The following is a 25,594-nucleotide window of genomic DNA, read 5'->3' as shown; positions in this document are numbered from 1 at the left end:
CGCTGGGGCCCTGAGCAGCCCCCCCCGGGCCCGGCCGGGCTGAGTCCCCCCCGCGGGCACCGCTCCCGCCCCGCCGCACGCTCCCGCTCCCCCCCCCCCCCTCCCTCCGTTCGTGCCCCGCACCGTGCGCTGCGCTGCGGTACCGACCTGCAGCCCGCACCGCGGGGCCGCCGCGCCGCTCCCCGCCGCTCCGCTCCGCTCCCGCCGCCGCGGACCACAACTCCCATCAGCCCGGGCAGGAGGGACCGCGCCGGGCCGGCAGCCTGCGGGCCCCGGCCGAGGCACCGCCCGCCCGCCCGCCCCTCGCCGCGGCCTCGGGGCGGCGCGGCGCGCCCCCGCACCGCGCGGGAGCGGCGGGGTTGCGGCACCCGGGTGGGGGTCCCGGGGATGGAGCGGCGGGAGGCGGGCGCGGTGCTGGTACCCGGGGGAGCATCCGCCCGGCTGCGGCCCCCCGGGATCGGCACACGGGCAGAGGCACCCCGGGGTGCAGCCGGACGTGCGGGGAGAGCCGGGTCCAGGGGTGCAGCACCGGGGGCTGCAGAGTCGGGTTGCAAGGGGTGCGGGCCCCAGGGGTGGGAGCTCGCAGGGATGCAGGCACGCAGCATCCTGCCTCCGGGGACACGGACTGTTAGGGATGCGGCAGTTGGGATGTGCAGGATGTTGGCTTCAGAGATGCAGGTGTCCAGGGATGCAGGGAGTGCTGGCGGCAGAGACACAGGCACGGGGGTAATGCAGCACCCAGGGTACTGCTTCCCGAGGATGCGTGTGTCTGGTTGCAGGGGACAGGAGCAGCCAGGGTGTGCCTCAGCGAGGGTGTGATTTAGCGATTTGTGGTGTCCCTGAAGAACTCTTTAAATGCTGGTGGAGGCACAGTTCGTTGTGAGCCTTTCTGCTTCCTGCTGGCTTTTTTCTTCCCCAATCCATTTCCCGTTCACCTAAGCGAGTACTGTTAAATCCAGGAGCCCTGGTTAAATCCTTCCCAGTGTTAGATAAGCTGCCGTGCGTGTGTTTGCTCTGGAGCAACCTTGTCCCCAGTGACTGCAGACCGAAAGTGTGCCTTGGTTTCTGTCCTGGCACATTTTTGCCTCCTGTCTGCTCCTGGTGGTTCCCTGTGATCCCACGAGCACATTCCCTGTGCCAGCCCCCCTCAGTTTGCTCCTGCAGGGTCCTGGCAGCATCACACGTTGCAGGGTGAAGGGAGGGTGAGTTTATTCCCTCCTGCTCTTTCCCAGGCCCCAGCCCACACCTCCTGCTCTTGGCAGGCAGTGCATCCTTCTGTCACCGAGTCTGCTGGCTCTCAGTGCTGGGCCTCTCCCATTCTTTCTCCCCTCCATCTGCCTTCTGCTCTCTGCCCGCCGTTGGGCCCCTCCAGGCCCTGGGCCTCAGCTCTGCTTCTCCTCCTTTGTCTGCAGGATGAGCTGCCCTTGTCTTTCCTCTACCTTTAGGATGTTGCTTGGTCCTCTTCCTCCTGGGGCTGGATGGCTCAGCTGGGGTCCCCTGGAGCACCCACTCACAGCACCCATGGGGTGGCTGCAGGATGGAGCTGTGAGCCCCGCTCCCCTGTACCTGGGCACCAGGAAGGTCACTGGGCTCAAGGCAGGACAAGGGTCTGGCAGGGGCCAGTTGGGTATGGATAACAGGCACAGGAGCCACCCCATGGCAGAAGGGCTGGGAACAGCCCTGGGGTGCTCTTGGCACAGCTCTGCAGGTTCCTTCTCCCTTTCCCTGGGATATTCTCCTGGGGCAGGCACGAGCCTGTGTCCTCCTGAGCCGCTGCCAGGATGCAGCTGCAGCCAAACATAAGCTGCTTGTGCCAGGGCAGGGTTTCCCGGAGTGTTCAGGTTGGAGCAGGGACGTGTTCCCGGAGGGGCCCTCCTTGTGCTCCCCGAGCCGAGATCAGCATCATGCAGGCTCCTGCTCCCTGAGTCCCCTCCAGACCAGCCTGTGCCCAGGCCATGGGTGGGATGCTGAGCATGGGTGCATGGCTCAGCCCTGCCTCCCCCCCCTCCCCTCCTCAGCATTCCTGGCCCTGAGCATTGCTCCTCCACAGCCCAGCCCCGAGTCCCTGCTCTTTGCTCTTTAATCATACTCCATGCTGCTGCTGCTCTGATGCTGCACAGAAAGACGCCAGCACCGCCTCAGGGCTCTGTCACCGCTGGCACCAGTGACTGTGGGTACCCCACAGCCGGTTCCTGCCTCCAGCACTGAGCAAAGCCCATAGCAGAGCTGGGGCTGGGGTCAGCTGCTCTCCCAGCCCTCCATCCTCTGCATGGATCCCCCCAAGACTGCTTTGGTTCCTGCTGAGAAACACCCCAGCAATGGGGGAAGGTGCAGGAACGTGGCCACTGAATGGATGCATGAAACCCAGCTACGGCCCATGAGCCCCGGGACACGCTGCCCTGCATGAGGGGTCCCTGCTGCTGCATCACGGAGCTCAGGTGGGTGCCCACGGGGTCCTTTGTCTGTGTGATGGCTGAGGGACGAGCACGCAGCGCTGCGCCCGGGCACAGCTCAACGGCAGCACAAAGCGGGAGGCTGGAGCTGGGCTCCTGCTTTACATCACCGCGGAGCAGCGGCAGCAGCGAGGTTCCCCCCCCCCCCCCCCCCCCCGCTTCATTTTAATTCCCTTGCAATTTCTGTCCAAAAATAACCCCAGCTCCCTCCTCCGGGAGCGCTGCGCATCACAGCCCTGGCTCCCGCGCCCCTCCGCAGTAGCCTGACGGCTGCTGGAGGAAGCCATTATCTGATGGCACATCGCAGCCTGGCTTGAAGGCACGTTCCGAGGGCACAGGGTTGTTGTGCTGTTCGTGCAGGGATGGATGGGAGGCTCCAGGTTTCCTCAGCTGGGCAGCAGCAAGGATATTGCCCTGGGTGGGTTGTGCGCCCCGTCCCTCCCCAGTGGCCACTGCCCCTGCCAGGGAAACGTGGGGCTCTGCAGGCATGGGGCAATGGTGTTTCATAGAATCACAGAATGGTTTGGGTTGGGTTGGGAAGGACCTTAAAGCTCCTCCAGTTCCAACGGGCCACGGGCAGGGACACCTTCCACTAGAGCAGCTTGCTCCAAGCTGGCCTTGGACACTGGATCTAACTGGGATGTCCCCATGACCCTGCTCCTTGGCAGTGCAGCAGCGCAGGAAGCAACCGCTGTGGAGCCATATGGAGGTGGGCAAGGCAGCCCCCCATGTTCTCCCCGTGGTTATGGGGAGCCACCCTGCCCCAGCCAGCACAGAGGTGATGCCTATGGGTCATTGCTGTGGGGCCGGATGGGTCCCCGTGGCCCCCCGCCCCATAGGGCTCGCCCAAACCTTCTGCACATCCTCTGTGGTGTGGCCAGGGGTCTCCAGTGGGGTCCCAGTGCCTTGGGCAGGACCCAGATCCCAACCACCCCAAGAGGCAGTGCTGGGGCTGGGCTGGTGCAGGCGGAGGATGGGGTTGGGGGGAGCTGGTGCTGGCTCCCATGGGGTGTCCCATGGAGGAGGGATGTCCCCAGTGCTGAGCCTCAGCCCCTTCCCAGCCAGCCTCAGACAAACGCATCCCATGGGAGCAGGGGGACACTACGGGGCCGCACCAGGGCAGGATACAGCTCCCTCTGTGCATCAACGGGACCCTGCCTGTGGCCCAGGGCTCTGCAAACTGGTTCCCCACATTCAAACCACAGAACAGTTTACACCGAGGTTACGCTGAACGCTCGAGCTCCCCACGGAAGCACTTCATCATGTTCAAAAATATTTAATCCCAGCAATTTTCACATTGTTCTTATAAAAACAGACCTGTATGAAGGGAAATGAAATGCTTCGTACATTTTTGGCACGTTTTTTCTTTTTTTTTCCTTTTTTTTTTTTTTAACCTTTACAAATTACAAACACACATTCATTGTTTTTAAAGGAAAAAACCACCCCTCAGTCTCAGCTGTACACTGCAGAGATGCACGAACCACCCCGGAACTAAACCAGCCTCCCGTGGTTGCAATTGCTGTTCTACAGGGGCAAAGGAGAGGCACCGGCAGCCCAGGACACGGTGGTGGCTTCGCTGCCCTCCCCAGGGCCTGGCTATGGAGGTTGGTGGCATGGGGGGCCTGGGGAGGAGGTGGCCCTTAGGGGTCCACAGGGATGGGAGGCAGCCCTGTGGTGCCTGGCTCTGGCAGGGGTGAAGGCATTGGGAGAGTGCAGGGGGTGCTGAGGCTCCGACTGGGGCTTGTCTGTGGTGGGACCTGCTTTGAGGGGCTGATCCCTGCCTGTCCTGCTCCCCACGGGCTGGTCTGTGCCAGAGCCAGGCACTGCCTGCCCTTCCTGCCCCAATAACCTCCATTTCCATCCCCTCTCCATTGCCTGTCCCACCATGAGCCCCAGCATGGGGGCTTCAGGTGGGAGCTACAGAGCCCTGGGTGGGCTGCACTGCCTTGGTGCCCGCCCGGCACCACCACCTGCACGCTGGGGACCCCCCTGTAGCCCATCCTGCTTACCCTGAGATGCTACCGAGGGGTAAGGGGAGACCGCTGGGTTCTCATGGCAAGGGTCATGGCGAGCGTGGCTGAAGAGGCACAGGCTGCAGAGCTCCCCTTCACTGTGTGAGCTCCCCATGGCTCCGGGCTGCTGGGCTCACTGCTTAGTGCCTCTCCGTAGGGCTGGGACTCCCGGCCCGCCGCCTCTCCGGCATCCAAAGCGAAGCAGGGAAAGCAAAGCGAGACGTACGGAGTGCGTGCCAGGCCACCCCTGTGCCGGCCGGCAGCGGTCCTGAGCCCCGCTCTGCTCCCACAGCCAGGACGGTCCCCGTGCTGCTGGCACACAACCCACTGCGGCCCCTGCTCGGGCAGAGGGGAGCTGGGAGCCGCGGGGTGGGGAGGGCTGCGGGACCCCGTGGCAAACCTGGGCTCCCTGCAGTGGGCTGCGGGCTCCTGCGATGGAGACGGGTTTAATTCTGACACCAGAACCGCGATAACCCCGCTCTGTGTGTGTGTGAACAGAGCCAGGGGATGTGTCCCCGCGCTGGGGGACGCGGTGGGAGCCCCTCACACTGCCCTGGCCTCGCTGGACCCAGCCCTGCCCCGCTGCTGCCTGCGCCCGGGCTCTGCAGCACACCTACCCCAGCTTAAATAGAATAAATACAGTGAAGAAAACAGTAAAATCTTCCAGAAAGAGGCAAAAGGAAAGACAACAGCAGGTCCAGGGGTCCAACCAAACTCCACGTGGGCTCTGGATTAGTTACTGAGGAAGGTCTATGAGAGCACAGTAAGTTCGCAGCCAGAGACTCTTACCACTGTCCTTATATCGAAACTTCGTATTCTCTTGTTTCCTGGAGGGAAGGAAAAGCCAGGTGAAGGAGCAGCTGCTTCTCAGGATAATCCCACCATTCCCAGATGGAAAGAGAGGCCCTGAGTGTTATTCTGCTCCTGGGGAAGCGATGCCTTCCCTACCCGGACCCTGCCACCCACCCCGCCACGGGGAGCAACAGGGATGGAGCCTCCCGTCACTCCAAGCACCCTGCTCACCCGGCCCAGCACATGGCTCCCATCAGGGTGGTGCTGGGAGCAGCGGGCACAGCAGCACTCACCCCTGTCTCATAGATGGGGTTGTCGAACTCCGTTTCTACCGTGATCTGGCTGTAGGGGTGGGAGTACATGAGGGGCAGGCGGAGGCTGGAGTAGTACCGACACCTGCGGGAGAGCTGGAGTCACTGGGCTGCACAGAACGGAGCACAGACAGCCCCGGCCTCCCACATCCCGGCTCAGTGCCCTGCTCCTCGGAACCATTCCCAGGACTCATGGCAGGGGTTGGACTCGATGAGCTATGAAGGTCCCTTCCAACCCAAACCACTCTGGGATGTTGAGCAAGCCCCAGGCATGTCCCCACGTCCTTCACCACCAACTGCACTCGTCACCTTGTGAGATAGATGTAGGCTCCTCCCAGCAGCAAGGAGATGATCAGCACCGGGATGAATATGGCTAAGGCCATGTTTCCTCCCTCCAGCGATGTCTCTGCAGCAGCTTCTGCTACTAAAAGGGCAAGATCAGGCTGGCATTTGCAAACACCCTGCAACCCCTCTGCTGCTCCCCTCCCTCCTCCCGGCTCCACGCAGGCTCTGGCTGAGGGCCCTGCACAGGGCTTATCCACCGGATGCATTTCACTCACCTTCCAGAGCGTGTTCAAAGCTGTCTTGATTCACTAGAAGAGAAATGGAGAGTTACTGGTACGTAACTGGGTTTGACCGGGTGCTTGCTGCATGGGAACCCCAGCCCCAAGGTTTCTCTGCCCCATTTGGTCCCAAGCCATGTTGCAAACCTGCAGGTTTCAATCAGTTCTAGGTTCTTGTAAGCACAGGCAGGGGACTGAGGGGCTGTGCAAGCGAGATGCCAGCCAAACGTACCCACAGAGCCCTGCTGCCAGGGCTTCTTAAGCTGTAATTAGGAACAATCCATCCCTGAAGTGTGGTGGCAATAGGAGGATCCTCCTGTGTCCCAAAAGGGCACTAAAACCCAGCCCTTACTTAGAGGGTTTCCTGGGCTTGAGCTCTCCCATACTGGTGGGTACCCAAGGAGAGCATCCCTGCTGAGATGAGCAAACACCTATGGGAAGCAGCAAAGCAGCGAGCAGCCAGGCCTGCCCCGCACTGCCAGCACCATGGCTGGGGGGTTCTCTCCCCCTCCCCAGGGCAGCAGAGCTGCATCATCGGATCCAGGTCTCAGATGAGTTTAGGTCCCAGCTCGAGAACCACGGGGTCTGCAGCTGGATGAAGGTCCTTGGGCTATCCCAGGCTGGGGACAGAGGCGTTGGGGTCCCCGTGGCCCACATCCACCCCGCACCGTTACCTTTGCAGATGGGCAGGGGTCCGCTCCAGTGGGACGGCTGCCCCAGGATGCATTTGATGGTCACCTCCCCCATGAGTTCAAAGCCCTCATAGCACATGAAGGTCAGCGACTCTCCTGGCAAGTAGAGGCGCTTGTAAAGTATTTGGTAGCCGTTCTCCGGCAGTCCTGGGTTATCGCAGGCCAGCGACTCCTCGGCTGAAAGGGAACGGATCCCGGGGTGAGCCCCAGGGCGTGAGCTGAGAGCACCCAAGGTCTCAGCCACCCCCCGTTAGGTAGCTCAAAGCTCTCCACCACCCCATGCAGCTGGGTGCAGGAAAAGGCTCCCTGGCCCCCCAGGCAGAGGAGCTGAGCTGCAGCAGAGCAGGAGCAGCTGCCCCAACTCACAGACACAGTGCGGGAGCCGTGAGGTCCAGATGGGCGTCCCGGTCTCACGGCTGTAGCAGGTCAGCAGGGAGCTGCCCTCCAGCACGAAGCCGGGGTTGCACGTGTACTGGATGGTGGTCCCCACCAGCAGCACCGGGTCGGAGATGAGCCGGGTCGAGTGCTCCACCTCCCCCGGGTCCGTGCAGTACATGACTGGGGAGGAGAAGCCGCCTGAGCCGCAGCCCCGGGCCCGGCAGCGGTGGCAGGGGATGCGATGGGGACGCAGCGCACGCTGCTGGGGCACTCACTCTTCTCGCAGAAGGGGGGGTCGCTGCTCCAGCTGAGGTCCCACTGGCAGGTGAGGGTGTCGCTGCCCACGATGTCGTAGCCCGGGTCGCACTGGTAGGTGATCTTGGCCCCTCTCACCAGCTCCGTGTGTGATGTGGTTTTCCAGCCGTTCTGGATCTCGGGCAGGTCGGAGCAGGAGTCGTTGCGGGACACCTCTGCAGCCAACAGGGATGCTGCTGTGGCCACTGAACGCAGCCCTCCTTGGAGCCACGGGGTGTAGACACCCAGCTCTGCCAGCGCCCGTCCCTCCCCATGCACCGCAAACGGCCCATGCAGCAGCCCCTGGGCAGCAGCAGGTAGAATCATAGACTCATAGAATGCTTTGGGTTGGAGGGGACCTTAAAGCTCCTCCAGCTCCAGCCCCTGCCACGGGCAGGGACCCCTTCCACTGGAGCAGCTTGCTCCAAGCCCCTGTGTCCAACCTGGCCTTGAGCACTGCCAGGGATGGGGCAGCCACAGCTTCTCTGGGCACCCTGTGCCAGCGCCTCAGCACCATCTTCCCAGAGCTTCTTCCCTACATCTAACCTAAATCTCTGCTCTTTCAGTTTAAGGCCATTCCCCCTTGGCCTATCACTACTGTCCCTCTCTGGGGTGAAGGGGGCTTCCCAGGCCTGACCCTAAAAGCAGGCAGGGGGTTGTGCTGGTAAAAACAAGGCAGTATCAGTGCTGGCATCAGGACGAGCACAGCAGCGTGGGCACAGCGGGTTCAGCTCTGGCTGCAGGCACAGGAGCAGTACAGGCTCTGCGGTCATGACACAGCAGGTTTGCTCCGGTGCAGGATTCCGGCCCTGCTTCCCCCCAGCCCCGTGCCCATGGCTGAGCCTGGCTGCATGTGCTGCAGTGCAGTGAGGAGGGACCTGCAGGCTCACAGGTGATCTGCATTGCAGCTTGTTCTGCAGCTCCTAACCAGAGCTAGCAGCAGCAGGAAGAAATCAGGCTTGGAAGAAGCCTGCCAGGGGAAGCCAGGCTGGGGAGAGGCAGCAGTGAGAGCAGGGGCAGCCCTGGGGAAGAAGTGCCCTTCCCAGTCCTTGTCCCTTCCTCGGGCATCAGCCTCCCTGCTCTGGCAGACACGGCTGCACCCAAGGAGGATGCAAACAGACATCTCCAAGGGCAGTCTGAGCCTCTCTGGAGCAAGGAGCTGTGAACAGCCATCTCAGGAGCCCGTCCTTCCGTGGGCTTCCGTGACCCCTCCTGGGAGGACACCCCACTGCGGTGCTTTGTGTCTGGCAGAGCTTGTGTGTGTGTGTGGGGAGTCCTGTACATCTATTACCAACAGTTCCTCTCCCTGTTCTGCTCTGCAGTTGCACAGGGCCAGACCAGGACCAAAACTGCCTCTGCCTTCTTGCCAGCCTGGAAGAGGGGACACCCCAGCAGCGACTGACCCTGAGACCTGCAGCGGGGCTGGGGGGTCTGCAGGGCTCGGTGGGACGCGCTGGAGTCACAGCGCTCCCTGCTTCACAACCCAGCGCCTGGACAGCGTGGTCCGTGTCCTGGTCCCCACCTGCGCAGCAGCGGCAGGGCCACCCCCAGCGCCCCGCTCTCCGTACCGATGTAGTTCATGATGAATCCTTGCCCCTTCCCGAAGACGAGCCCGGCCGGGTCCGAGTGGAACTGGATGGTGAGGTCGGGGCTGGAGGAGTAGAGCTTCTGCGGGCCGCTGCTGCCCACGAACTGGCCCAGGATGCGCGCGGTGAGCTCGTCCCCGTCGTAAACCGTGAGGATGTCGCTGTTGGTGAGGTTCAGGCTGCGGGGAAGGAGGAGCGGGTGAGACCGCGAGGGGACTGCCGCGAGGGGGCAGCGCCGGACCGCTGACCGGCGGCTGGGACGGGCCGGGAAGCGCCGAGCCCAGCCCCATACCCAGGGCCAGCACCGGCGGCAGCCTCCATCCACCCCTGCTGCAGCAGGGATGCGGCTGCCCCTGGAGCTGGGGGCTGGAAGCGGGGCTCCCTCCTTGCTCCCACAAAGGGCGGGTGATGGATGCACATCCCAAGGGAATCCCTGATGGCAGCAGCCCTGCTGCCGGGCTGTTCCTCCCTGGGTGCTGATAGTGAGGGCGTTATCAGCTCAGCCTCAGGGACGGGCATAGGTTCCACCCTTCCCTGCTCGCATCCTGCTCACCAGCAAGGGGAGCACCTCCAGCAGCCAGCGCTGTGCCGGGCAGCACAGGAGGGGCTGGGGCAGGATCCCCGCATCCTCCCCTTCCCATTGGCAGCACCAGGATGCTCCCAGCCCCGCAGGAATCTCCATCAGGTCAGGGGCGCTCTCTGGGCAGTCCGGGTACTGTGTGTGCACCACCTGAGGCCCAGGACGTGCTCGGTCTCTGCGGGACCCCTGCCCTGCACGTCAGCTGTGTGATTCCGCCTTGTCTGGAGGCACCTGAGCTGATCCCCAAGCCTTTTATTAAGCGCGTTCCTGGAAGGCGCCAGCTCATCCCCGTGGCGAGCTGACATTTGTAGGAAGCCTCTGCTTTCTGTCAAACACGATTTCCTCGGTGACATTTATGTCTGATGGCTTCAGAGCGCTCGGCCTCCAGCTCTGCTCAGCCCAAGCACCCACAGAGCTGGGAGAGGTGCACGGGCAGCTCCCACGTGGGATTTTACAGGGAGCTTTAAAACCGTTATGACTCTAAGCCCCCACCTGCAACATGCCCTCCCCTTGAGAACCCAGAATAGCATCGGAGGAGATTCCCTTTGCATCAGCAGCATTATCGTGCCAAGGGCTCCCAGCCTGAACATCGCATCCCATACCCCTCTGACCTCAGAATGTGCCTGCCTGTGACAGTATTCAGAAGCCATCTCAGGAGCAATTAACTACTGCAGTGGATGGTGTAACATCGCTTTGAACTCGGAGCAGCACTGGGTGCTGCCCTGGGCCTCCCCTGAGCGCATCATAGGGGATTAGGAAAGCTGCAAGGGGGAGGAACAGGGAAATGGTGCAGATCCCTGGGGCAAGGGCAGTGGGGATACTGCACTGGTGGAGCAGAGAGGTCCTGGGCTACTCACAGCTGGATGTCCAGGAACAGCCTCTTCTCCTCACCAACGTGGACCCTCCAGATGCAATCCTCCCCCTCCGCATAGGGCTCCGGCCAGTTTGGGGACAGGATCACGCCGGCCACAGCAGTCAGCTCCCCCCCGCACGTGGCTGCATGAGCGAGAGGCAGGCAGGGCTCAGCAGGGTCCAGGGGATGCTTGTCCCAGCAGCCAGCATCACCCTGCGGTGCTGGCACTGACCTCGGCACAGCGGCTCCGTGTCGTTCCAGTACGGGTCCCGCATGTTGACGCACTCGATGACGGCAGGACCCTGCTCCAGGGAGTGCCCGGGGTCGCACGTGAACTCCACCGTGGTGCCCAGGTTGTAGGTGGGGTCCGAGGTGGTGAAGTTCCCGTTCTGGATGTAGGGCTCGTAGCAGTGGCCCCGCTCGAAGGCTGGAAGAGAAGATCCCCCATGAGCCCTAGGGGTACGGAGCTGGATGGGGGAGCGCTGCCTTCCCCTGCCCCTCACAGCCTCAGCTCTGGGGTTTGCTCAGTGAGCCCTGGGCTCATCCCCAGCTACAAACCCTTCATCCCACCACGCACGGATGGCCTTTCGCACAGCGAATTTTACAGGCAATTAGGATTAACAACAGCTTATCTGTCCTGAGCCGCACGGGCTTAACCAAACCCCACTTCCACTGTGTACCAGCACCAGTAACGCGCTGCTGTGTCACCGCTTGCTGCGTTTGCTGAGCTGGGATCGCTGCGGGTACCAAGCTCATCACCTTCGAAGCGTATGTTGAAAGCCGTGGCAGCTGCGGGCTCCTCGGCCAGGAAGTCGATCCTGATGGAGGAGCCGTCGCTGATCACCCCCTCGAAGGGCACGCTGTCGGCACGCAGCGAGTCGTAGAGGACCGCGGACTGGTTCGTGTCCCCGCTGTACACCACCATCCTGCACCGGGGGACACGGCACGTTACATGGCAGAAGCGGCCCTGCGCTCCCCTCCCGGAGCACAGCAGTGGAAAGGGATCATGCAAACGAATGATCAGCAGCCAGATAAGTCTCTTTTACTGTGCCATAAACAGGGGCTTTATTCTTTCATTTTACTACAAGCCATAAAGCTGCTTTATTGCCTGTTACCAGACTGAATGCTAATGCTCTTTAAACACAAGGATCAGCACCATAAGCGTGTTCTTTGTGTTACAGGTGCTGTAGCGTGGGGCTTAGAGCTTCTTGCACCGTGTGGCTGAGCAGTGGGTGTTTGGGGAGAGGAAAGGTGCGGTGTGACACAGCACACAGCACACGGCATCACCCTGCAGCCAGCAGGATCAGACCTGCAACATCTCCTGGCTCAAAGCACAGGATACAGGGGCTGGGGCTCCGTGGCTGCTTCTTGCAGCTCTTTCTGCCCAAGACCTGTTGTGCCTCCTGAGTGCATGAACACATAGATCATGAACCTCCCTTTCTCTGCCCCAACCCCATCATCCTCTGCTGACAGCCTCCTCCATGCTGCACCCTGAACTTGGGTCAGTGCCGCCCCACAGCATCGCAGGTCTCATCCTGCAGACCAGGCACCAGGAGGTGTGACCGGGCAGGGGCTGAGACCGGTTTGGAGCTTCCAGGTTTTGGTGTATTCAGGTCCCAGCAAAGCTCCCTGCTCCTCACCCCGGGCAGAGCAGAGCTCCAGCATTCCCATGGGAAACAGGGTCCCCACAGACCTGGCACTGGGCTTACGAGCAGCTCCAGCAGGGCCTTACCTGTCCCTCTCTGTCAGCAGCAGCTTCTCAAAGTGGAGGTGCAGCTTCTGGCCCGGGGGGGCCCTGATGGCCCACACGCAGTACATGCTGCTCGACTGGTTCCCAGTGTAGCTGGGCGAGAGGACGCGGCCGATGGTGGCGTTCCGGACCGTCCCGCCGCAGGGCGCTGCCAACACAGAGCGCTGCGTTCAACTCACGGCATGGAGGAAACAGCCCTCCTTTTCCCCTTGGGGACCCCGGTTTTCCCCAGCACCGAGGCTGATGGGGCACGTACCTGAGCAGATGGGCTCCGGGCTGCTCCAGTGCGGCCTCGACGCGTTGATGCACGTCAGCACCCTGGGACCCTGCAGCTCGTAGCCCAGGTGGCAGTGGAAATGAGCAACTCCCCCCGAGTGCAAATCCATCACGGTGACGTCTCCGAAGTCGGGCCTCCGTGGGAAGTTGCAGCTCAGCATAAACACTGCAACGAGCACACACATTCCGGGGCTCGGGGCTGTCGCAGTCAGGGGGGGACAGTGACAGCCCTCGCTGCGGGTGCCGGCTGCGGAGCACCGGCAAACGGCCACGCTGCTGCTTCTCAACCTGTTACTGCTTTTGCCCAGACCCAGTTTCTATTTTAGAGAGAATTCTCTTGAACTCATCTATTTTTTTATAGCTCTTTAAGGAAAAAATAGACCCGCAGGCTGAGCTGTGCAGGAGGAGCTGCTGCACGGGGACAGAGACGGGGCAGGGAGGGTGTGAGGAGCTCAGCCAGTGCTGGGCTCTGGGACATCGGTGTGTGTTGTACCTCTGCTCTGGTCACAACAAGGGCTCTTCCACCCGCGCCAGTGATGCTCTGAGCGTGGGCACGCAGTGATACAGGAGCCGTACCGCTGCAGGCTGAGCCCCACGGCACCGACACCCCATCCCTCCCCTTCTCACGCACCCCTGGCACTGAGGCACCCACCCTGGTAGTGGAGCTGGAAGGTCCCCACCAGCTCGTCCTGGAAGGTGCGGAAGTAGACGGAGATGGTGTTGGTGGGGCTGCGGATCACCTGGCCCTCCACCAGCAGCGTCTGGTTGGCCAGGACCACGAGGGCATTGCCGTCCACGCCGCGGATGGAGAGCACCTCCCCGTCCGACAGGTTCACGCTCTTCACCTGGGAGGGAGCAGAGACCCGTGAGCTGTGGGGTGAAGGTGGGGGTCCCATCCCAGCCATGAGCACACAGAGCATGGGGATCATCACGGACAGGAGCTGCTTGTTCAGTGGTGATGGAGCTGTCTGTGCACAGCATGAGCCCAAAGGAACCCTATAACTGCTGACCTCTTCCCTTGGGACTGCGGGCACAGGGAGCTGGAGCTGCACACTTGAGGTGTGTTCTGAAGCTGGATGCTTCTGTGCAGCACAAGGTGAGTGCATCTGCTTCCCTATTGAAACTGGCTGTCTGAGCAGGCAAGGAGAGTTAGACAGGAGGAACGTGAAGGGATAGCATGAGTCAGGGTATGTGGGATCCCAATTCCACTGCATCTGCCCTGGAAGCAGCCCTGCACCTCGAGGCACCATAGCATGAAGCATGGAGCAGGCTCACTGGTCCCAGCGGGGCAGGTCTGCAACCAAACCAGGGTACATTTGTATGTAGGGCTCGGTGCTCACCAGGGATCCTCCCCAGGATCCCTCCTCCGCACCGGGGAGTCACAGCAAATGTGCCTAATGAGTGGTCCCAAAAGGCTTTAATTATTATTTGGAAATAGCTGAAAAGTAACCTCACATTTGCATTTCACGTCCATTTAGCTTAATAAATGGGCTCATATTTCAGCAGAAAGATGCTCATCAGATCATTTGTTTCCTTAAGTGTGCGAGGACCGGGGCTCTATATTTAGCTCACACCACAGCCTTAGCCCGTGATTGCGAGCGCTCCCGATCATGTTGTGACTAGGAGGATTTGCTGCTGTTGTCACAACTGTGCCTGCCTCCGGTGCACGAGGTGGGGATGTGCCTGGCTCCAAGGGCCACCAGCAGCACTTGGCATCCTCTGACCTGCTGGAATAAGGGAGATTTCCACTAGAGGAACAACCCCAACCCCACTGAGTAACTCCCTGCCTGCCCCAGAGATCCACAAGCCCTGGAAAGGCTGAGGCTGGGTCAGAGCCTGGCTGGGCTCACCCCAGAGCATCCTTTTAACTCAGGAGAAACAGATCTTGCCTCATTTTGCAACAGGATGCTGGGGCTCTGCAGAGCCTCTGGTCCTCGCTGCAGGGCAGAGCAGGCCTCAGTCCTCATGGGCACTGCGCAGTGCATCGGCAGCACAAGCCAAGTGCATCCCCAGACCCCAACCTGCCCCCGGGTCCTTTCTTCTTCTCCAGGTTTTGTCCTGGAAACTGCCCCCCAGCACGCTGTGCACACCCTGAGCCTGCTGCCGGGGCTCAGGTCTGATTATTTATAACTGGAACGAATTGTGTTATCAGGGATGAATTATTTGGAGCATGGTATGCAGGGATGCTAAAGCGAACGGCTCCCCCCGGCTCCCACTGGGGCAGAGCTTTGCTTCCTGAGCTGGGTCTGAATCACCGCGAAGACATTTCCAGGGTGTTTCTAAAACACATTTTGCTCTGCAATCACTCAAAGACAAACCTGCTCCCCACCAGCTTCCTCTGATGGACAACATCGCACACACTATCCAGCACCGAATCGCTCTGGGAAACCGGAAAGAGGAACGCTCAGGAGAGCTCTCGAGCAGCTCAGTGCCACCAAGATGCTCTTTCCCCCCACGCCCTGCTGCTGGGAAAGGGGTTCAAGGAGCGGCTCCAGCCTGCAGGGCTCTGCGGAAGAGACGGAGCTGGTGAGTGCTGCAGCATCTCGCAGCCCTTTGCAGGGCGCCGTGTGCTGAGGACATGGCTCAGCTGCACCAGCAGCCTCCTCCTCCTGCAAGCCCGTGCTCGGGGGAGCCTGGAGCAGGGGTGTCGCTGCACAGCTCCGGTGCCAGGCGGGCAGGATCCTCCGGGGACCGGGAGCGAGTGGCGGGTACAGGCGAGGCAGTGGCCCCGCGCCAGGGACCGGCAGCGCTGCGAGAGGGACCATATGTGCGAGTCCCTGCCAGGGGCTGGCCAGGACGAGTTCCTGCTTTGATCAAAGCCTGCACCAGTGTCAGCGCCTAAAGAGCCTGTTGGGAAGACAGGAGGGATCCTTCGCTCCGGCTGCCAGCCCTGCTCACCCACGACAGATCTCCCGAGGGAAACTCTATCTCCTGCCAAGAAGATTCAAGGGGTAGAGCCATAAATACAGTTTAACAGCCCTGGCAGGGCCGTGCAGGGCACCCGCCTGGCGTGGGGACGCGGCTCTGGCCGCGATGCTGCCGGCAGAGAGCGCAGCAGGGACCCTGAGCACTACACAGCCCCACACAGGTCCTTTTGCTGTGTTCTCCCCCTTCTCCCCAGCCCTGGCTGAGGGGCTGGATGCTGCAAGGAGCTGGGATGCTGCTGGGTGCTGGGATGCTGCTGGGGGCTGGCTGCCCCCCCCCTCACCAGTCGCAGCTTGGGCAGGGACACCTCCAGGTTCAGCTCCCTTGTTTGCTGGTCTTTCCTGCTCTTCTTGTAGGCTTTGGGGAGCAGCTGGGTACAGGTCTTACAGCAAAGCCTGTTTGTGACAGTGAGAAAAGCCCCAGAGCTTCTGCACCAGCCCCACTGGTCAGGGGTGATGTCCAGGGTGGGCTTGCATGGAAAGATGGACCGAGTTCCTGCGCCATGCTGCCTGCCTCCTCCATCAGCACGTATCCTGTGTGAACATCCTCAGAGAGAGGGGATAAATCTGTTGCTGTGCTTGCCATGAATGCTATTCCTAGCTTCACTGGGACATAAATCACGTCACTGCTGCTGCCTAAATGGTTAAAAGCCTTCTGCAGAGCTCACTGCCTGCAGCGAGGGTCAGGCACTGCTGATGCTGTCACACAGGAGGACATCAGCCCGCATCCATGGGCCTGGCACCCCCCTGCCCTCTGATGAATAGGGCAGGATGCAGGCATCCAGGGTGCTCAGCACCCTTCTCCAGCTCCCACAGCACGCATTCAGGACAGGGTGCTGAGCAGCTCCTGGTGAGGTTGTGCTCAGCCAGCACAGCCCCGCTGCTGTGATTTAATTTGCTTGCAATGCTTAGAAGCATCAGCAAAGTGAGATGCAAAGCTTGGGGGGTGGAGAGGCTAATTTTATGCTCCATTAAAATCTCAGCTTACAACAGAGTGAGGTCAGGAGCGGTGTCACCTGATGGATTATGGACAGAGGAGAGCTTACAGCAGAGCAGCCCATCCTCGGCACCCTGCGGGGCTGGGGCACAAGTTACTGCTGTGGAAAGGAGCCCAGCACGACCCAGTCCCAGGTCAGGCTCTCACCAGGGCTCGATTCCACACTGCAGCCCTGCCCGGAGGTCAGCCCCTTGCATGTGCGCACCAGGGGATGGCAGGGACTGGCTCACTGGAGCTGCTACTGCTTTTAATGCACGTTCTTAATTACACAGATTAAAAGTGAATGGATTTTAATTGGATGCAAATGGTGACATGGGGAAAGCTCAAGAAGAAGAAAGGATTGTGCACCAGAGCATGGAGACCGGGGCCTGGTTTGACGTGGAGATCATATGAAAAGCATCAAGACCCCTGTCCTGCTCCAATCCCCATCAGGCTGTGGGATGCAGCATTTTGGAGACCGCTGTGCCTGGACCAGACCCCTGGCTCTGATGGGACTGCACAGCACAAGTGCAGCGGCAGGCCTGGCATGCAGCATGCCCACTAATGCATGCTCCCACGTGTACAGCTCACATTGACAGACACCTTCCTGCAGACACAGCCCTGGCTCTCTGCTGCAGCTGCACACTTGCTGCTGTGGGGTGTGCTACAGAATGCCTTGGCCCTGTGGTCTTTATCCTGCAATGGGCAGGGACATGGCCCTGCTTTGCTGTGGATTGGTGCTGTGCTGGAGACAGCACTGCTGCTTCACGCCTTCCCATGAAGGTGCTTTGCAAATTGCTTGCCATGCTCCTTGTTCAATTAACCACATGGCATGTTAATGCTTTGATCCTAGCTCATGTTCAGGATGTACCAGTTACCGCTTTATTACACCAAGAAAAACCTATTTTCCTCCCTGGGAAAGGGTGGTTTTAGCCGGTGCCCATGGCCATGGTGCTGTGCATCCTGTGCTGCTGTGGAACAGGGCCTCGGGCCATGGTGATTCCTGCACCGACGCGCTTCTCACCTGCAGCTCGACGCCGTAGCCGGTGTAGACGGTGACGTTGTAGGTGCACTCCAGGTAGCTGTGCTGGGGCAGTGGTGGGTAGTCTGTGGAGTCGATGTAGCCCTCGGGGTCGTGGAAGCTCATGCTGCAGAGGACTGGGGGGAATGTGAATCAGGGATTGCGCTGGGGAATGGCTCACCCAGCAGCTCCGTCCTGCACCCAAACCCCAGCACCCAGATCCCTGCTCCAGCACCGGCACCGGCACCACCTCAGTGCAGTCCCACAAACCCGGGGAATGCTGCTGATGCCACACACAGGGATGCTCCCTGTTCACCCCTGGAACCCCTGCCCTGACCCCCATCCCCATGCAGGCAGCACAGCTTACCCGGGGTGGGCTCTGTGGTGATGACGGTGGTGGTGATGATGGTGGATGTGGTGGTTTCTTGGCTCTCCTCTGCCGTGTGCACCTCTGTCTCTGAGCTCTCAGTCTGGTTACCAGCATCCCGGGTGGGAGCCGCGGTGGGAGCGCTGCCGGCATCACCGGCGCTGTCAGTGAGGTGCCACGGTGCTGTCGGTGGCAGGGTGGACGGGGAGATCTGCAGCACAGGGCGGCTGGTGGTGGCCCGGCCCCCCCAGGGCAGCTCGGTGGGGCCCTGCTCGGTGTCCCCATCCCCGGCTGCTGCCCGCGGCTCCTGGGAGGCAGTGGGGAGCCTGGGGTGCATGGGGCTGGCCGGGGAGGCAGCCCGGGGGGACCCCGGCGGGGCAGCCTTGGGCCTCGGGTGCTTCCTCGCTGCATTTGGGTGCTTCGGAGTGGGCGGCTTTTTCTTAACAGGGAACGTCTGTTTCACAGCAGCATCCGGGGCCGTGGTGGGCGCTGGCAGCGCGGGGCCCTGCACCAGCGGCGCCGGCTCCTCCGCTGCCGGCTCGGTGCCGTCCTCCAGGGCCGGCAGCAGGTTGAGGGCAGTGGCGTGTCCCAGCTCCCTGGCTCCGGCTGAACCCATGGCGTGTCCCTGCTCCCCGGCTCCATGGGCTGTCTTCTCCCCCAGCTCATCCGCGGCGAGAGGGTCCGGGCTGGCAGGGACCAGCGCTGCTCCCGAGCCGCTGTCTGCAAAATACATGGGGGAAAAGTGGGATTTGGGCAATTCCAGGTATGGAATTCTAACTCGGAATCAGCCCCCCGGGAGCTGCGGCTGATTGAGCCCTGGGGCTCTCCCAAATGGGCGTATTATGGGAGCACAGTAATGAGCCTGCACTGATTCCCTGGAAGCTGGGTTTCTGCTGGAACTCGGTGGCCTCCTCTCACTGCTTCAGAGCTGCTCTGTGATCTCTTTATGCAGAGGTCACTTGCTCGGGGAGGTTCACTCACTCCTGCTGAGTTTGTTGCTGTGGCTCGGTCTCTATGAAAAGCTTTTATTTCTGCGTTTGCCATCAGCAAATGTGGCCATTTCAAAGCACCAGCTCAGGACGCAGCCCTGTCCTGCTGCCCGGTGCGGAGCAGCCACCGCTTAACAGCAAAGCACCTCCCGCTTCGGCAAAGCCTCTCCTTGGGCTGCCGCTGACCTTTTGTGCCAGGCAAAGCAAGGCGTGGGGAAGAAAGAGCAATCAAAGGCACCGCCGCCGCGTCGCTGGGAGCTTAATTGCGTGAAGCACAGATTTATTCCCCACCAGTGGGGCTGGCGGGGCTGCGGTCGCGGTGTAAAATAAACTGTGAGCAGGGCTGCGGCTGCAGGGAGCTCCAAGAGGCTCCGAGTCAACGTTTTCCATGGAAACAGCAGTTGCCAGGGAAGGAGCGAAACGCTCGGCAATTAAGGACCGTAATTCCAGCCCCCTCAGCTCCACAGGGAGGGCTTGGAGTCCCCACATTGCAGGTCTGTGTCCTCGGGGAGGGTAGGAGCCTGGATGGGTATTGGGGGGGGTCATAGAATCATAGGATAATACAATCCCAGACTGGTTTGGGTTGAAGGGACCTTAAAGCTCCTCCAGCCCAAACCCCTGCCACGGGCAGGGACCCCTTCCACTAGAGCAGCTTGCTCCAAGCCCCTGTGTCCAACCTGGCCTTGAGTCACAGGTACTGCAAACAAAGGCCCTACACTTGAGTGAAATGTAACTCGATTGTTTTGCATTTCAGACTCTGGACCAGAATGGAAAGGGAGAACAGAGCCTTGGGATGGAGAACCTGAAACACAGGGACCCTGCTGTGGGCGCAGCTCCCCGCTGTCCCGCCACCGTTCACATCACCCTGTGATTTTTGCGCCTTTCAACTTCTGCTGCCTTAGCTCTGCCTGAGTGCTGATCCTGCAGCCTTGGGGTGCTGCTTCCTGCAGAGCTGCGCTCTCACTGGACCGGGTTTGTAAGCACAGTGCCCAGCTCTGCATCGTCTGGATGTGCAGCATCAGGTGCATCACAGGACCCAGGCTCATACACCATAAGGTGACAGTGCTCACCCAGGGACCCTGGCACTGTGACCTCCATGTGTGCCAGGGACAAAAGAGACCCACAGTGGCCCTTGAATGTGCCGGGGTCCCTGTCCTTTACAGCCAAGCAGCTATCCTTGCTGCAGTTGTCCCGGGGAGCCCCTGCACATGATGCTGTTGGGACACCAGGGCTGCGCTGCCCCGAGGCACCGTGTCCTGCTGCCAGCCACAGACCCACAGGAGAACCCATCCCGGATACCAGCCTCTCCCAGCATGTTACCCATGACTTAAAACATTAATTCTTTAATTAGCCTTGGTTTGGTAAATTCATTAACTGATTCCCTCAGCACATTAGGAGGCATTTCACACACATCGTCTGCAACCACTGCCTTGTGCTGGCTCTGAATAATCTCCCCTGGCTCCCTGGGGAGGTTGGTGCTTCTGTGTCCCCACAGAGGCTGCTGCTGGGGCAGCCCAGCAGCTCCTGCACCTTCCACTCGTGTCTGAGTGTGTCTGCTTCCCTCTTCATGCTGCTCCTTGGCTAAGCCTGGCCTCCATGGGCATCCTGCTGTGGGCTGATGGGTCCCCAGGGCAGCGCCAGCATCAGCTCTCCATCCCTGAGAGCAGGGTTCTTCTGTGCTTTAGGCTTCCTTTCCCAGCCTGAGCCTGGAATGGGCTCTGCCACTGCTGCTGGCCTCCTCCAAACCACTGGTTTTGGTGCTCTGAAGCAAAACGGTTTCTCCATAGGGGAGAAGATGGGGCTGTCAGACAAGGAGGAGGTGGCACAGCCCCGGGAGATGAGAGGAGGGTGGGACACGGTGGGACACAGGCTCACGGTGGGACAGGCAGGAACCCAGGGCACTAAAGCCGGTGTGTTACCAGGAACAGGGAACCAGCATCCCCAGGTTATTTCTCATGTGAACTCTAATTCTTTATGGATGTTGCCGTTAAACCATATTTTATGCTTGCAGAAAGTTGACTAATTTCTTATTAGATCCTTTGCCAGGATGCATTTAAATGATTCTGTCCTTAACAAAGCATGAAATAAAACACTCTGTGTAGCGACTCTCTAATGAGATACTTAACATGCTTTAGTTTGTAAAGGGCAAATGTGTATTTCAGGGAAGCTTAGAACAGCGTAGCCAGGCTGGAGTGGGGTGGTAGAGGCGGAGCGGGGGGGCTGGCATCGAGGATTAATAAGGGCATATTGCACGTTACCAGAAAGAGGAGCGATGAATGATCTGCGCTCCAGATTGCATCGCCACCCCCGAGCCAGGGCTGCGCTCCAGCGTGTCCCCACGGCAGGCACCGCCAGCCCTGCTGCTGCATCCGGGTGCTGCCATCCCTGATGCCACCCCTGGTGCCTCCGTGCTGCCTCATGGGCCCCTCCACGGGCATGCAGAGCCCATGACGGGGCTGTCACTGACCTCAGAGGTGGATTCCCCTGCCCATAGCATCCCCAGGTGAGCAGGGCTTTAGGGAAAGCAGAGAGCGGGAGAAGCAGAACCAAGTATTCTCATCCTTAAGGGAGGTTCCATAATGGCGTTAGGATAAGGGTGGGCTTTGGTAAGATGCTTTCCATACTGATATGAATGCAAAGAGCACCTCCAAGGACTATGGGTCACGTCTGACCTTGCTCTCATCTGCTAAACCAGCTCTGGAGGAAGTGAATGCTATCAAGATGTCCAAGGGGTTTATCTTGTATCACGATCAGGAGCACTCTGCAGGCGGTTTGGGGCTGGAAAGGCTCCTCTAAACCCATGAAAGCCTCCACGGCCCCTGGGCACAGCACTGGGCACCGAGCTCTGCGCCCCGGCATTGGCACGAGCGGCTGCTCCTGCAGGACAGGACAGAAACGTCCGGGATGGTGTGGAGCACAAGTGACCTTAATAGGAAATGACAGCTCCTCTTCAGGTCTATTCTGGGATCTGCCTGGATACCGGCGTGCAAACAGCGCGGAAGGAAGCTCAGCTCGGGGAGGACACCTCCAACCAGCTCGCACTCCCCCACGCTTTATACTTAGCGCCGTCGGAAGCGCTCGCTCCTCTGCAGGGTGCGGGTGGGAGCGGGCGGCTGCTGCCGGGCTCCCAGCGGGAGCGCAGCCCCGATCCATGGGGACAGGGCGATGGCAGGGCCCGCAGGGGCAGCGCGGGGGGCAGCACTGAGCAGGGCACCAGCCACCTTGCAGCGCCGACAGCTGCCCACGGAGGGGCCCTGGCACCAAAAGCATCCTTAAATATCCAGATATGAACACGAACGGCACTTTGGAACTTGCCGTCGGAGTGAGAAAAACTAACCAGCTCACCAGTCCTTGCAGTCCTCCTGCCCACACAAAGAACACCTGCTTCTTCTGACAATACTTTGTCAGGTGCAAACAGCCTTTTCTTTCTGCCATCCAGGATAGTTTTCTCTTGCTCTTTGGAAGAAGTTTGTGTTCCTGCTATTCAGAATTAAATCTGAGTAAATTCTGATCATCATACTAGTTTGTTTCCCATGATCTGTGAGCACACAGGGGCAGATTTCAGGTTGTGGCCTGGAATTTGCCATGAGCAGCCCCGGAGCACACCAAGTCCCCACATCCCTTCCGTGGGTGACGCTGCGCAACCACATCACTTCCATGAGAGGCTCAGCACTGGGCCCCGTGGTGCAGGGATCCACCTGCCCATGAATTCCCAATCCCCAGATCTCCACCCCTATAAGAACCGGTGCCCGGGGCACCCCCTTCCCAGCTGGGGAGACAGGACTGCATCCCAGCAACTTGTGCTGCTCCAGAGGTGCCGAGGCTGGAGAGAGCCGGGCAAATCTGATTGCTGCCGGTATCGCAGCCAGAGGGGCTTAGAGGCATTAGGGAACTGCAAATGCTTGATAAAAGGATGATGAAATAATCATAACACGCTCATTTTGCTGCTGTGCTCCTGAAAGAGCTAAACCGTGAGTAGCTGTATCGCCAGGTTCCCATTACTAACAGCGATGCTATCGCTGCCGTGCACGTTCCCGGCTGCCCGAGGACGGTGGCTTGATTGCTCGAGCTCAGTAGTCACTGTCCGGAAGGTTTCAGTGATCTGATTATAGCAGAAGCCCTGAGAAGCTTATAGAGATGCTATTAATGGTGGTGTTCAGCCCCTGTGCTCTGCTGTGTCATGGGCTTAGGAGGATTGAAGCTGTGCTGGGACTGGTTAATCCTGCCTGGAGCTGCTTCTGCCACAGACATCTCGCCTGAACCCTCACTGTGAGCTGGGACTGATCCCGACCCCCCCAGCACCACAGCCACTGCATCCCAAAACCCTTGCTATAAGGAACAAGTCCCCTTTAAGGGGCTATGGGAGCAGCTGGCCCCACTCTGCAATAAAGCCAGGCCCAGGTAGATAAGCTCGGCTTGTCCATTGGGTTTCCCATGGGCAAGGTTGCAGCTCAGTCTGCTCTGCAGGAGCTGGGAGACTTTCCCAAAGCCAGGGGATGGTGCCGAGGAGCTGTGCTATGTGCTAGACCCTGTGCCCACCTGGGCACTGCCATGGGGATGTGCTGGCAGCAGGGATGCACTGCGGCGCCTGGACCCAGCGATGACCCTGAGGACCATGAGCCCTTGTCCAGCTGTGAGGTCAGGAGGGGCTGTATGGGGTGGGTGCCTGGGAATGGCACATGGTGCTGCCTTGGTATGGAAGCCCCTGCCCAGGGGTGCTGTCTGCAGGCAGAGCTACCCCTGCAAGCCATCTGGGGATAGGCAGTAGGCTTTCCTTTAGAAGGATGCTGCCTTGATTCATTTGCAGGGATAGCTCCATTTTTTACTGCATTCCCTGCATTCCCTGCATTGATCGAGGCCCTGGGAAGGGTGAGATGGATGGCACAGCAGGGAGCGAGGAGAGGGGCCTGAGCAGAGCAATGAACCCCCACAGATGGTCCATCTCTGCCTTGTGTCATCCCCATTGGCAGGTGAAATGGGGCAATCAATGGCCATAATGAGCACAACAGCCTCTGTGTGCTGCTGGTTCAGTGAGGGATGTGCTTTGAGCAGAGGCTCCATCCATTCCTGGGCTCGGGTGAGTGAAATGCTGAGTCTGGGCAGGTCTGGTAATGGGATGGAGCTGGATGAGTCCTGAGGAGCTGGCCTCATCTCCCCCCTGCACCAGGGCTCTGCACATTGCAGCCGCTCACCAAAGCCATTGCTGCAGCTGCACCGATTCTGCAGCTAACAATGGGGCCCAGCAGCCTCTGCTGCAGCCCAGGCTGTTGGGATGCTGCAGCCACTTCCATTAGGCCAATTCTGTCTTCCCCGAGGTAGAGACTTCCCTTATCTCCTGGAAGCCTGTGGCACAGCAGCAGTGCCCGGTCAGGAGAGCTCCAGGTAGGGGCATGCAATGCTCCTGCCCTCTATCTGCCCTCTATCCACCCTCTGCTCACTGTGGCAGCTCAGGAAGGCGCAACCTGATAATATTGAATCCAAGGCTTCCTTCTGTGGGTTCATATGGGGCTGATCCTGATCCGGGATAAAAGAGGGGTGTCGAGGCTGGTTTCTGATTCACTCCTGTGTTGGAGGAGGGCTGCAGGGTGGGAAGGGGCAGCAGCTCTCCCAGGAGCTCTGTCCCATGTGGACCTCCATCACAACCCGTGCAGATTGCACTGCTGGGGAGGAAAACGCAGAGGGTTTGGGGTAAAACAAGGATGGGGAAGAAAGCAGGTTGGGCTCGTCAAAACACGCATGTGATGGATTGGAAATGCTTTGGGTTGGTTTCAGGTTTTAAACCATTTCTGCCTTAAATCTTGAAGCGCAGCAAAACCTGAATCAAAATTTTTCCATTCCCAAATGTCAAAACAGACCGGTGCAGCCTCGACGGCTGCCTGGCTCCAAACAGGGGGGTGGAAACCTGCTCTTCCCTGTGGATGCCATCTCAGCAGATCAAGCTTTTCCACTGGTAAAAGAAAGTTTTGCTGGAGCAGTTTCCCTGGCAGCTCAGCCTATGGGCACGCAGAATAGCAGCAATCTGGTCATCAGTGAGGCAGCCCCTGGGAGCGCAGATAAGCACAGCCAGGGCAGTATCTGCCCATTGCACTGAGCTGCTCTCCTGCTTTGTGCCACCAGCACTGGTGAGGCTGGAGCGGAAGGCTTGTGGATGGGTTTGTACAGATGTTCTTATTGGAGTCGCAGGGACTAGGAGAGCGTTCTATGGTGCATGGTGCAAGGGCTGCAAGAGCAGTGCTGGTCCCCAGGTCCTGCTGGGGGACAGGGGGTGACAGCCTGGGGGTGAAGAGAGCCCCAAGGTCCCAGTGCTTGGCCCTGCTCACTGGGAAGATGTGGATATCACATCTTCAAGGGCAGTAAGAGTGCTCTGCAGTGATTCCAGGGCTTGTGCAAAGCAGGCAGCTCTTGATACACGCTGGGGTGCATGGGGCGCAGCAGTGGATGGAGCTGGGCAGCCTGTCCTCACCTCAGCTGGACCAAAGTGTGATTAATAGGCAGATAATTCAGAAGAAGGGAGATGCTCAGGAGGAAAGTGCAGCAGAGGTCAAGGAGCTGCAGGACCTGAGCTGCAGGTCCCTGCCTCCTGTTCCTGGTACCTGTACATCCCTCCTGTGCAGCCCCAAGTGCTGCATCTTCAGCATGGTTGCAATTGGCATCTCTGCTATGGTTCCATCCTGCCCTGTGCCGAGGCTGGGGACCCAGCTGGGTGCTGGGACTCCAGGGCAGGATGGGGTCAGGGGCTTTGCCTTCCCTTTCGTGCATCTCCTAACGCCACAGAGG

General features: G+C 60.0%; 1 protein-coding gene across 2 annotated transcripts in view; it reads right to left on the bottom strand.

Moving 5' to 3' along the window:
• Positions 1 to 3,713: 3,713 nt before the first annotated feature.
• SEZ6L (seizure related 6 homolog like) overlaps positions 3,714 to 25,594 on the bottom strand; it is a 36,516-nt gene continuing 14,635 nt past the window's right edge. The window contains exons 2-17 of one of the 2 annotated variants that reach the window (XM_061466520.1): positions 17,829 to 18,548; positions 17,465 to 17,598; positions 13,193 to 13,385; positions 12,521 to 12,706; positions 12,247 to 12,412; positions 11,274 to 11,440; positions 10,747 to 10,941; positions 10,519 to 10,657; positions 9,064 to 9,260; positions 7,477 to 7,671; positions 7,190 to 7,381; positions 6,806 to 7,000; positions 6,129 to 6,161; positions 5,878 to 5,992; positions 5,551 to 5,653; positions 3,714 to 5,292 (exon numbers count right to left, since the gene is read on the bottom strand). In XM_061466520.1, coding sequence (XP_061322504.1) covers positions 5,263 to 5,292; positions 5,551 to 5,653; positions 5,878 to 5,992; positions 6,129 to 6,161; positions 6,806 to 7,000; positions 7,190 to 7,381; positions 7,477 to 7,671; positions 9,064 to 9,260; positions 10,519 to 10,657; positions 10,747 to 10,941; positions 11,274 to 11,440; positions 12,247 to 12,412; positions 12,521 to 12,706; positions 13,193 to 13,385; positions 17,465 to 17,598; positions 17,829 to 18,548 — 2,960 coding nt within the window. In that variant the 3' untranslated portion in view covers positions 3,714 to 5,262. The remainder of the gene's footprint in view (positions 5,293 to 5,550; positions 5,654 to 5,877; positions 5,993 to 6,128; positions 6,162 to 6,805; positions 7,001 to 7,189; positions 7,382 to 7,476; positions 7,672 to 9,063; positions 9,261 to 10,518; positions 10,658 to 10,746; positions 10,942 to 11,273; positions 11,441 to 12,246; positions 12,413 to 12,520; positions 12,707 to 13,192; positions 13,386 to 17,464; positions 17,599 to 17,828; positions 18,549 to 25,594) is intronic. The other variant, XM_061466521.1, reaches the window with a different exon arrangement.

This window comes from Pezoporus flaviventris, unplaced genomic scaffold (assembly GCF_033815535.1).
Source record: "Pezoporus flaviventris isolate CSIRO_AGI_PZ_B2104156 unplaced genomic scaffold, CSIRO_AGI_Pfla_v1 ptg000041l, whole genome shotgun sequence".
NCBI classification, from domain to species: domain Eukaryota; kingdom Metazoa; phylum Chordata; class Aves; order Psittaciformes; family Psittacidae; genus Pezoporus; species Pezoporus flaviventris.
The sequence above is the reverse complement of the archived record's forward strand: the minus strand, read 5'-3'. Positions and strand labels throughout refer to the sequence as shown.